Below are 12922 nucleotides of genomic sequence, written 5' to 3' on the forward strand. Positions count from 1 at the left end.
CAGTAGGATGGTATCAATTTCAATGTTTTGTCTGTTTCCCCTGAAGTCTAACCCGCTGTGAACGGCATTGCCATGTGGGTCTTCTCAACCAAATAAAGGTAAATCATTCAATGAAGAACAATTTAAGACTTTTCTTTTTCTACGTGCTCCTATTCATGGCATGGACAACGACTTGACCCAAATCAACCTTGATGTGGGAATCATTGAAAGCTACAACATGCATTCACTGTTGGCGGTCAGTCTCAGTACTATTAAGTTGACGATTAACGAATGCATTCATTGTCATTTCTTCTTCTTTTTGTTGCAAACTTGTTTAGTTGTTGCCTTTTCTATGGTCGATCAAAATATCTCTCTTGTACTAGTCTAATGTCTATTAACGTTTGCTTTCGTTGTCTTGTCGATCACGTCCTAAGTTATATAATTGTTTTTTGTTTGGGAAAGTTGGGTTATATAATTGTTCTTTTCATGTTTCGTGTAGCTTCTGCTCTCCTATTTCATTTGCATGTCATCCTAAGTTAATTTTTCTGTACTCTCACGTTTCGTGTGAACTTCTACTATCCTACTTCACCCGCCTGTCATCCTAAGTTAATTTTTCTACGCTCTCACATTTTGTGTGGATTTCTGCTCACCCACTTTACCCGCCTTCTTACCCCTGCTCTCATTCCATGCATGTGTCTATGATTTTGGCGCTTGTATTTCCACTCTCATTTTATGTTACTTAGCAATAAACCATGCTTCGGGATCAATTAGTCTATTATCTTTGGTCCCTTTAGACTAGATTAGGATGATCATCCTAAAGAATTTTAGTCCTTTGCAGGGGTAAGATTATTCAAAAGAGGACCTACCCACCATCATCCATTATTTAACATCTTTATTCCATCTCTTTGGTGGTAATTCACAAACCAATAAGTTGAGGCAATGGCTTGCCCTCTTCCTCATCTCCTCTTCTTTCTATTTCTGCTTCCATTTTCTGGTGTTGCTCAAACCAACGGTGGTAATGTATCGATCGGTGCCTCTCTTACTGCTGCTGCTGAGGCGCATTCGTGGCTTTCTCAATCCGGCGATTTTGCATTCGGGTTCAAGGAAGTGGGCACCAATCTTTTCTTGCTTTCCATATGGTATGACAAGATACCACAAAAAACCATAGTGTGGTATGCAAATGAAGGCAACAGTACTGTCCCTAGAGGTTCCAAAGTTGAGCTTACTGCTGACAGAGGGCTAGTGCTTACTAACCCCCAAGGCGACCAGATATGGAAATCTGATCCTCTTGTGGGCTCAGTTGCATATGGCTACATGAACAATACCGGTAACTTTGTGCTTAAAGATAGGAATTTGCAAGAGTTGTGGGAAAGCTTCCGGGTTCCTACCGACACCATGTTGCCTACTCAGGAATTGGAGAAGAGATATGTGCTAACCTCTCGAAAAACGGAGACTAGTTTCTCCAAAGGAAGGTTCCAACTCAGCATGCTTGACAACGGAAATCTTGTGCTCAGAACCATAAACCTGCCTACAGACCATCCTAATGAACCTTACTTTACAAGCGGGACTCGGGATGATAATGATTCATCTAATGCAGGTTCCCGATTCGTCTTCAATCAATCCGGATACATATACGTGCTGAGAGGGAACGGCCAGAGGTCCATGCTCGGAGGAGGAGGAGCTGTTTCAGCCACGGATAACTATCTCAGAGCAACTCTCAATTTCGACGGTGTGTTCACGGAATACTATCATCCTAAGACATCCAGTGGCAACGAAAGCTGGTCTGTGCTGTGGTATGAACCGGAAAATATTTGCACAGCAAGTGTTGTGACTGCAGGAAGTGGCACTTGCGGTTATAACAGCCTTTGCCAGCTCAAAACGGATGGAAGGCCTTCTTGTTCGTGCCCACGAGGGTATTCCTTGCTCGATCCAAGTGATCAATTTAGTGACTGCAAACCGAATTTCGCGCAGGGCTGCGAGGATGACCACGAACAACTATATGATCTTGTTGAGCTATCCAACACTGACTGGCCATTTTCTGATTACGTGCTGTTGGAGCCTTTCGATAGAGAGGAGTGCAGGAATTCTTGCTTGCGAGACTGCTTGTGCTCTGTTTCCATTTACAGAGATAATAGCTGTTGGAAGAAGAGGATACCACTCTCAAATGGGAGAGTTGTTAGAACTGAAAGGAGCACGGCATTTGTCAAAGTCAGGAAAGATATTAATTCTTCCCCACCGGGTCCTTGTCCTCCCGATGAGAAGAAGCCGGGAAAGAAGCACGACGAGACTAAAGCTGTCGTGGGATCGGTGCTATTAGGAAGCTCTGTGTTCTTCAACTTTGTATTAGTTGCTGCAATTCTTCTGGGCTTTTGCTTCATTTACAAGAGAAAGGACACCAGAATTCCCCAATTCGAAAGCGTCACGGACACTAATTTGCGTTGTTTCACATACCAAGAGCTTGCACAAGCTACGAATGGCTTCAATGAAGAAGTAGGAAAAGGAGCTTTTAGCGTTGTTTACAAAGGGGAAATGAATAGGGGTTCGGGAAATTTCGTTGCAGTCAAGAAGTTAGAAAGATTGGTTCAAGGTGAGAAGGAATTTAAAGCTGAAGTGAATGTGATTGGCCAGACACATCACAAGAATTTGGTCCGACTGATTGGATTTTGCAATGAGGGACCGAATCGATTACTGGTGTACGAGTACATGAGCAATGGTACGTTAGCGAGCTTCCTTTTCGGAGATACAAGACCGAGTTGGAACCAGAGAATCAGAATTGCCTATGGGATTGGAAGAGGACTCTTGTACTTGCACGAAGAGTGTAGCACCCAGATCATCCATTGCGATATAAAGCCTCAGAATATACTCATTGATGATTATTACAACGCTCGGATTTCTGACTTCGGATTGGCAAAGCTTTTAATGATTGGTCAGAGCCAAACCCACACTGACATTAGGGGAACTAGAGGGTACGTTGCACCGGAATGGTTCAGGAGAATGCCAATCACAGTGAAAGTCGATGTTTATAGCTTTGGTGTGTTGCTGCTAGAGATCATTTGTTGCCGGAGAAGCGTAGATATGGATACCAGTGAAGTAGAGAAAGCAATCCTAACTGATTGGGCTTATGACTGCTATCAAGAAGGAACGATAGACGCGCTGGTTGAAGGTGACGTGGAGGCCATAAACGATAGGGCGAAGCTAGAGAGGTTTGTAATGGTTGCCATTTGGTGTATTCAAGAAGACCCGTCTTTAAGACCCACAATGAGGAAGGTAACTCAGATGCTTGAAGGAGTTGTTGAAGTTAATGTTCCCCCATGTCCCTCCCCATTTAGTACTACGATATTGATTTAGAGCAGATTCAGGTCTTCGCTTTGTTTGTCTTATCAATCTTTCTTGTGCTGTGTATGTAAGATTCTGTTTGTTATTGTAGTTTTGGGTATAAATCTTAGTATGTCGCTGCAAATTTTCTGTTACCAATATTTTCAGGAATAATAATGTTTGATAATTGATATTGAACTGTTTCCAACAAAAGTCCAAAACCATTAGAGGTACAGTTAGCGGGCATTATTCAGGGACTTAGTTGGTAGAGTGCCTAGCTCCCTGAGCAGGTGTGTCCGTGTTTGACTCCTTCCTATCCCTAATTTGTCTACAGCTTGCAACACAATGATCTGTTTATGTACAATTGTCTATGATAATGCACAAAAATAGTAGGGGTGGTAAATGAGCGAGTTGGGTTGGGTTTGGGTTGGGTGGTAAATGGGCGGGTCAATATGGGTCAAGACCCATATTCTACCCATTAAGAACGGGTTAAAAATGGACGGGTTGAAAACGGATAGAGTCAACTCGTTATGACCCGTGAACCCATTAATTATTATTTTTAATTTTTTATATTTTTTTATTTTTATATTTTTTTTATTTAAACTTGATGGGAACATTTCTGGTGCCTCTGCTGGTGTTGCGGAACTAGTCGAAACCGAAGCATGTCTGATGCTCCTTTTCTCTTAAAACCCCACCAACCTGCCCTCTGCAATATTTACTTCTCATAATTAGATTTTTAAAAACCAAATGCAATGTGATCAGATGGATGAGAATGATTTTGGAGAAAAATTTTCCACACGCGCACACACACAAAAATTTACAATTTGTGAAGATTTTTATTTGGAAGATGTAGTAAGGGATTTTTAATTTTTTAATTAATTTTTAATTTATAAAATTTTTAATTTTTTAATTAATTTTTAATTTATAAATTTTTTTCATTTATAAGGTTTTAATTTTCTTTTTAATTTGGAATTGCCACGTCAGATTCTGCAGCCTTGCCCGTCACCATCTCATAGTTGTCACCGCCGCTGCACCAAACAACGTCCATCACAGCCGATAGCATTCGAGCACTGCCACCGTTAGAGGCCGAAATCGCCAGTGCCATCATGGATCTCTGCTATCGTCATCATCGATCTCATCTGCCTAGCCGAAGCCGATCTCTGCCATCACCGCCGCTGCTCTAGCCGCCACCGCAGATCTCAACTCCTTGCCACCGCCGATCTTCTCTACCGAGTTGAGCAAACAACAGAGATAAGATCTCTGCCGTCGCGATTCCATGTCGAAGCCGATGTTTGCCACCACTGATCTGATCTGCTGCCTCAGTTTCCCTCAACCAAATCCCATCCTCTCCCTACAAATCCCAACCTCTCTTCTCCTCCCTTCACCTCCTCTTCTTCACTGGATTTGTCTTGGCCGAACTCAGATCACAAAGGACCGACAATACCCACCGCCTGCCGCCGTTCCTATCCACATCCGAAGCCGCAGGCTCCGGCGTCGGCCTTCAACCTTTCTCGCCTTTCACTGTTCTTTTAATTTTAATTTTAATTTTTTAATTTATTTTTAATTTTTTAAATTATTTTTTAATTATTTATTTTTTTAGAAGAAATTTCTAGAGAGAGAAACTTAGAGATAAGGGATTGATGAAAGACAAATTTATAGATAGAAGATTGTGAGTGAGAAAATTTTAGAGAGAGAAATGAGTTGAGTACAATATATAATGACGTGTGTTGTGTGTTTATTATGTGATGGGTGAAATATGGGTTGAATATGGTTAACCATATTCAACCCATCTTGACCTTCAAATTAAGTGGTTAAAAATTGCCCAACCTATCTTGACCCTTAATTAAATATAGTTCACCCATAACCATTAAAAAGCGAGCGAATATGGACGGGTTGATGTTTCTTGGCCCATACTGCCACCCCTAAAAAATAGCAATATGGAAATTTAAGATCTTAATGTAAGTCACACCAATTTGCACCAATATGTTCCACTCGACATTCCAACTATAAGCATAGTAAATTTATCTTCATTTTTCCTTGATTCTTGAAATGACTTCATAATTTGTTTAATTTGTTCTATAAATACTTAGTGGCCATTTAAAGTTATTAAAAACCTAAAATTGAAATTACTTTTGTCATGTTTGGCAGCACAAAGTTTAAACTAAATTTGCTACAATTCCAAATTCAAAGCACCGATTCGGTGTTTCCAATTTTAAGCATGTTAATAAAATGATAGTTCTTATTAAAGAACTTACACGAAATCCAATCCTGAAAAATTAAAAGTTTCAATTCAATTCCTAATAAGTTACAAGATTTTTGTACTACAAATTCTCAAGTCCTTATGAACCTAAATATGGTTGTGTATATAAACATTTACCATGAAAAACCTTCCTATAATCACAAGAGTAGATAAATTTAATTGTCACGAAAAAGGATAATAATAATAATTTTGGTCCTCTCGTGTTCACGATTTTTTTTTTTTTTTACACAATTGGGAGCTCTTGAATTCTAAGTATCTTGCTGGTTTGACTCTCGTAAACTTGTGCATGTTCTCCCATTTTCAACTTGGAATTGACTCTGATATCATCTGTCACAACTTGTCGCTTTGCACGCTCGTCTTGATACTCACAATTTTCCTCAAAAATGTGTTTACACAGTTGAGAAATTTCCACACATAAATCATGAAATATTGTAAAGCAAAAAATATATATATGCGCTTTATAGGTTAATGTTGGCGTTCACTTCCTTTGGCAAATAGAGTTCATACCAACTGGTTAAGGGCCTGATTGATTCGGACAATGTGTGGCAATGGTTTGGTAATATTTGGTGTGATTTGAATAGTACCGAAACGTTTTCAAACAAGGGATAGAAACCGGAAGCACCAAATTGATATTTCCGATTCTTCTACATCGTAGCAAAAACACTATAACGAGGAAAAAATAAAAAATCTTAAATTACCTTTTTTATTAAACATATTTTCATATTTTTGCTTCCTAAAATCTTGCAACAAACATAATGTTACCAAACTTGTTTCTGAATAGTATTGAACATACTCCAAAACAGAAAGGCTACTTCTATTTCAGGTCAAAACAAAAGCACGAAACAAAAACAATATAAATGGCTCGATTATGGGACTAAGATTTCAATAAGAAGAAGTAATAACTATTCTCTAATGATGGTTCATAATTGTACTTTTTACATTGTTGTCACTTCTATACCAGTCAATTATTTAAAATTTTAGATCCAACCCTTCGTTGATTAAGAAAACGTATATGCAATTGGAACTCAATTAAGCTATATAGCTGAAAAAACTTGAAAGAAGTGGTTTTGCTACTTTGAAAGTGAAGTTCAATTCATTGACCATTTGAAGTCACTACAACAGGCGAGGCTTGCTATCAAAAGAATTTGTGGCAGGATTGTCGATAAAAGTTGGGTTGCAAAACGTACTTAGCCATGAACCTGAATGTTAATGGGACGGGTTTGTACGGTGCACCTTTTTCCCAAACCCGTCCCACAAATAAAAATCTTTTTTCTAATCCTGTCCTGTCCCGTACCGCATTAGAGTTGGGGTGGGTTCAGTACCGCATTAGAGTTGGGGTGGGTTCAGGGCACTCCCAAATATATACATATATATATATATATATATATATATATATGAAACAATTCAAATTTAAACAAACTTAAGATAAAATTTGTAAAAAATAAAAATAAATAAATATAGTCAAATTTAATAATTTTAATAACAAAATGTTGTTAAAATTTACAATTATCATAAGAAATGAAGGGAAAATAAAAACTACAGCTAATAAAGAAACATTTATTTATATATTTACTAAACTGGGCCAGGTTTGGGGGGTTTGCGAGTTTTAAACTCTCTTCCCAGACCGCCCATAACCTCTAATAAGGTGATCCCAAACCCGTTCCAATACGAGTTGGTGGAAAGTTCTAACACCCATCTCACAAGTAGATCCTTTTAAGATCTCAAACAGGAGCTGGGGGCCAGAGAACCCAATTGTACATTCTGCTGAGTGATCCAGGATGCAAACAAAGTTCATGGCATTTGAATGCAGAGAAAGGCGACCAGAAAAGTGCGTCGACAATATGATGTAGATGAGTAAATTAGAAAGTTGTACAAATTTGATGAGTTAGAGTGATAATATAGACTGTAACTGTGAATTAATTGGCTTTAAGGGTTCAAAGCTCCATAATATTAAAATTGAGAGGATACTCGTAATGCATGCATATGAAGGACCAAAAAAAAACATGCCAATGCCCAACCCAGGAGTCCCCTTAGTCTTCACAGCCACCAACAAAAACCCTAATGGTTTACCAAGAAATGAAATCAGACATGCAGAATCAATTTTTGAAGTTCTTTATTATAGTCATCACAAACATAGCCTAATATCGACTCATATTGCATAAAAGGAATTCATTAAGAAAAAGAACTTTTATATCCCCACAGGCAATCTTAGACTAATTAGCTATTTAACCATAAATGCCGGTCAAGAACAAGCTTTTGGGAGGATGAGTTGATACCAGGGACAAGAATACAACAGGAATTTCAGAAGATTTGGAATTTCAGATGAGTTTATACCAGGGACAAGACCATCACTGCTTATAAAACAAATGTACAGCATGAAATAACCGGTAATAGTAACCTTACTGGGATTCAGGAGCACAAATCAAATAAGGGATCTAGTGATCTACAAATTTGTGTATCAAGTTTACCTCTAGGAGAACATAAAGCAACATATTAGCCTAAATCCTCATAGATAAGTCACCGGCCTCTAGCTCGTTTCTTTCCTTGTTGCATTAGATCACAGAATGACTGCAAACTCACACCAACATCTTCGTCATATTCAATCCCAAGTTCCTCCTGTAAATGTAAACACATGTTAAAAATCAACACTTGCAAGGCCAAGTGAAATACACATATTTGTGTAACGTATTACAGAACCTTAAATTCTTTGAGATCCTTGGGTGAGTTCTCAGTTATAGCATCCCATAGATCTTTGAACGTCCTTTTACGCTTTCTCCACTGACTTATTGTGTCCAAATAAATTTTTTCAACAGCATTCCTCTCTTCTGGGCTTACAAGAGTAACTCCTCCCCGCAATTTAGTTAAGTTGTCCTCCATTTCCTCCACCTGATATAGGATCAAAATACTTCTTAATGTTTTTGTCCTACGTTGCTAATAGAGACCTCTTTAATATCAGTTTGGAGAAGAGAAACCAGGTATGACTGTCACTTACCTCCTTTCTCAGAATGGTTTGTTTGCCATGTATCTCTTCCAGCGTTAAGTTTGATTGCAGAGCTTTAATTTCTGCAACAATAGAGTTTCTCACATTATTACTAAGCGAAGGTTATGAAAATTTCAATAAATAAAGCAGAACCTAAAAATCCGCATCAAAATATTCACATAACAGAGAATATAAATTCACCATTCTTAGAAACAAAATTATTATATGGGTAATTTAGAGAATACCTCCCTCAACCTCGCTAATTTCTTTCTTCTGTTTGACCAGCTTCTCTTGGAGGTTAGCATTTTCTTCCTTCATCCGACTAAGCTCTTCGGTGTTAGGAATGTCAAATTGATCTTGACGGGCCATGTATATTTTCTGCTTACCATACTCCTTAAACGAAATCCGCCCACTATCAGCAAGAGTATCTAGTGCCTTCTGCACAGCAGCCTTTTTGAGGTTGAACTTTTGCAATGAATCAGCCACATTTTGAGAATTCAATGGTCTATTTTGCTGGATAAAGAAAAATATATATATATTGGAGAATATCCACTCAAACAACGAGTGAAAAATAGGCACAACATTTTCATAGCTAGGCACAGGATCATGAAAAACATAAATTCAAGATAAAAAATTGATTTCCCTAAAATTCATAACAAATATAACCATTGGTCAGAATAGATCCTCTTTATTTTTTGTTGTTGAACCAATCAGAGTGATTGACCATCAAAGGTTGGTAGATAAAGAAATTAAATAAATCAAAACAGTAATTAAATAAGTGTGAAATGTGCTGAGAAAGTGAATTTGCAATTGGATTACTTAGTAACACATTGTAATGCACCTAATTTTTGAATACCAGAGGACAGAAGTCCTAATATGGGAATCCATTGAAAATTAAAATTCTACAAGAACAGCCTGATTTCTACTTCATATTCCCTTTGCTGTTTGGTTAATGAGAAAATTCAGGAAAAGAAGAGAAACTAAAAGTTAGATTATAAAATTTCATTTTAGATTCAAGAAGAAAATGATACCACTAATGAATTGTACAAGCAGTTGGCATAGTTCAGGTAACTGGTACATTTAATCATAAAAGAAAAATACAGAACACACGATTAAGAATTCATTTTGTTCCCTTTCAAGTTTTCTCTGCAACCAAACAGAAATTACAATGCTCTTTTGGATCCCATATAATAAAGTACGAAGAAAAACAATATATTAAACTAGATCTTTTAAGATTACATCAAACCCTAACCAGACATGAAAATTTAAATCCCATTCCATTTCATCGCTCTCTCAGGTTTACAGCGTAAAAATACCCAAAGCTGAAAAACCAGTTGTGGAGTCAAAAATCGGATACTCTCACCCATGAAAACATAAAATAGCCGACGAACATAGAACAAACACACAAAAAAACGCGGTATTTAGAAGAGTATTCGAAGAATGCTGTACCTCATTCACGAAGTTGAGTACGATTCCTGAAAATTTAGCAAAAATCAGGAAGTGATATTCTGATACCCAAATTCAACAAATACGAGTTCGACTCAACAATCGATGCATATAATATGGATCGATCAAGATAAAATCTACATAAATAGATAAAGATATATATAATCGGAACAAGTGTACGTAAATTGAAATTATTAGGTGTTTTGAATTTTAGATACATACAAAAATGTAGAGAGAAAAAGAGAAAGAGAGAGAGAGAGTTCACCTTCGGCGCTGTCTGATTTGGGAGCCATCGATCGGAGAATGCGAAAGACGAAGCGCGCGGGAAATTTTCTGAGAATTGGCTGAGTTCTTCTTCAACCCCAGAAATGAAGTAGGTTTGGCGAGGCTTGCGTGAGACTTTATTCCAGCAGTGTTTAGACGACGACGTATTATAAGCTTGTTTAGTTCATTTGAGAGCACAACCTCTCTTTTTCTGAAAAGTATTTTATTTTCCGAAGCTGAACAAATAATAGTGACTGGAACACGCGGTCACGCACGAGTATATTTGAAATGAATTGCTTTTAAATATCGGGTTTATTTTCATAATTTTTACAAAATGAGTAAAAGTGAAAACGCACTATGTTTCTGATTATTCTTTTGAGTCTACTCAATTTAAACATAATTTACAGTGACATTCTATGTGATTTGCCACTTTGACACTTTGACATTTTGGAATTTTTTTTTACAGTAACACCTCCCGTCAACTTTTCATATTAAAAATGTTGTGGAAAATATATATATATATATATATATAGATATTAAAAAAGTTGTAAAATGTCTAAATAACCGTGATATTTGGGTTGCTTGATTAATTTCATTAATAAGAAATTAAATACAGTATTTAATCACTAGATTTTAATCACATCAAGTGCTTCGGACTTCTGTAATTATGTCCATCATTTATGCACTTATTAAATATGGAACTTATATATATAGGTCTAAGGTGTGGATACACATTCACATATGTATTTACATATTTTGAAGTTGAGATAAGTCAGAAATATAGTGAGTGGAGTTACCAAATTCGGAGAAATTTCAATGAAACTCAGATGAAGTTCTCCATAACCAAATTCGGAACTCGGTGAGATTCTGACAAAGTTCTAGTGATCAGACTCAAGATTTAAGAGAGGTTTAAGTGGAGGTTTGACAACAGAATTGTGCATTCCTATCATCTGGTAACAACGTTATAGGAATTCCAATTTGGTACCGGCTCCTGCTTCTATACTCAATATAGTTATATATAGTTACATATGGATTTGAATTTGAATATAATTTCTTAAACTATATTTTATTTTGGACGAATGATTGAACAAGGATGAATAAATATGTTCAGAGAGGACGTCATTATATAAACATGCAGATTGTTGAATATGGTTTAGTTGAATTGCAGAGATAGTGCTGCCATTTGACATTCTGATTGCACTTAGGAAATGCTTCAACTATTTTCAAAAAGCGATTACGCGCCTCTAAACCTAAATTTTAAATTATATTTAATTTTTTAATTATGTTATTCTGGGCTGTAACTCAGCCGAGCTGAGTGTTCGAGCTCGACTTGATCGAGCTTTCAGCATCCACGTTCGGCTCAAAAGTATTTAAATGAGCTCGAGCTCGAGCTCGGCTCGATAAAGCTCATTCGAGTGTATTGGTGTATTGCAGACTGTGTATGTCTACATGCATATATGCTTATCAGAAAAACATCATTATCGAGAGTAAATAGATGAGAGAGAGAGAGAGAGAGAGAGAGAGCGAATTTGCTTGGCATATGAAGTTGTAATTGCGAAGGACTTTGATTTGATGTTGCGGGATCATCAACTATCATTTGCAATTGTGATGTTGGTGAATCAACCAATTCTTTGAGTTCTGTTATGTCGATCATCCTTTTCTTTTAAGTTCTACTATGTCAACTAGGGTTTAGATAAGGAATGGAAAAAAAAGGGGGATTTCTGTTATGCGGCTAGGGTTTATGTAAGGAACGAGTAAAAAAAAAGGGTTTGTGTAAGGATTAATGAATGAGATAAAAACATTAATATGGGTTTACTATAATGGAATGGGCTTGTGGATTGGGCTCTAATAAGAATGAATTAATATTAGTTATGTTGGGCTATGAATTGGATTGGGCTTGGAATATTGGATTAAAATAAAAATCATAATTTATAAGACCTTCTTAATCCATATAAACAAGCTTAAATGAACTGTTTGATAAGCTTGGTTCACGAACATGTTCATGAACAAACAAGGCGAGCGGGGAGTTGTTTGAGCTTAGTTCATTTATTAATCGAACTTGAAATTTCTATTTGATATTGGTTTGTTTATTAAACAATCGAACACGAGCCAAACACTTTGTTCAATATGTACAGCTCCAGTTCCATTCACATCATTCAGTGCAAATATTTTAACAATTGAAAACCTCTTGCAACATTCAAGCATGTCTAGCACACCTTTAGTACCTTGCATTAGTATAGTAGTTCCATTAGTGGGATTTCTATAATATATTGGACTTTTAGGATTATGACCAATATTTTTCAACTTATGAATCTCTATGTAAGACATCATATTAGGATCAATACCCTCATAAAAGTCTACAATGCCATCAACATAATTATATGTGTTATCAAAGTGACCAGAATGATGAACTTCTACTCTGTAATGCTTGTCAATGTACTGTAGAAACAAATAATACATACACTGTCAACTCAGGCATGCATTATAACACACATATAAAAGTAATGAAATGAAATACACACATTCAATAGAAACATGCATTATAACACATAAAACAATCAGAACTAAAACACACATTCTACAAAGGTATGCATTTTAACACACAAAACAAACAGAAATATATATATAAATAAATAAATAAAACCCATAAACACACATTCATAAGTGCATGCATATAC

General features: G+C 36.7%; 2 protein-coding genes across 4 annotated transcripts; one reads left to right on the forward strand and one right to left on the reverse strand.

Annotated features, from left to right (window-relative positions):
• Positions 1-478: 478 nt before the first annotated feature.
• Positions 479-3507, forward strand: LOC132295272 (G-type lectin S-receptor-like serine/threonine-protein kinase LECRK2). Its single transcript, XM_059793470.1, has one exon. The coding sequence runs from the start codon at positions 919-921 to the stop codon at positions 3325-3327; it is 2409 nt and encodes an 802-aa protein (XP_059649453.1). The 5' UTR covers positions 479-918; the 3' UTR covers positions 3328-3507.
• A 4199-nt stretch (positions 3508-7706) lies between these two features.
• LOC132295274 (homologous-pairing protein 2 homolog) lies at positions 7707-10384 on the reverse strand. 3 transcript variants are annotated; one of them, XM_059793473.1, is made up of 6 exons: positions 10246-10384; positions 9984-10009; positions 8780-8984; positions 8547-8617; positions 8252-8440; positions 7707-8170 (listed from the first exon to the last, which is right to left on the reverse strand). In XM_059793473.1, the coding sequence occupies exons 1-6, from the start codon at positions 10271-10273 to the stop codon at positions 8072-8074; spliced, it is 618 nt and encodes a 205-aa protein (XP_059649456.1). In that variant the 5' UTR covers positions 10274-10384; the 3' UTR covers positions 7707-8071. The 3 variants fall into 3 exon arrangements, with proteins under 3 accessions (XP_059649456.1, XP_059649455.1, XP_059649454.1); XM_059793472.1 differs by having other exon boundaries at positions 8780-8999; XM_059793471.1 differs by having other exon boundaries at positions 8780-9047.
• Between the last annotated feature and the right edge of the window lie 2538 nt (positions 10385-12922).

The sequence above is a fragment of the Cornus florida genome, unplaced genomic scaffold, assembly GCF_030987335.1.
Source record: "Cornus florida cultivar Cherokee Brave unplaced genomic scaffold, ASM3098733v1 CherokeeBrave_3.0.0_Hap2_Chr02, whole genome shotgun sequence".
NCBI lineage: Eukaryota > Viridiplantae > Streptophyta > Magnoliopsida > Cornales > Cornaceae > Cornus > Cornus florida.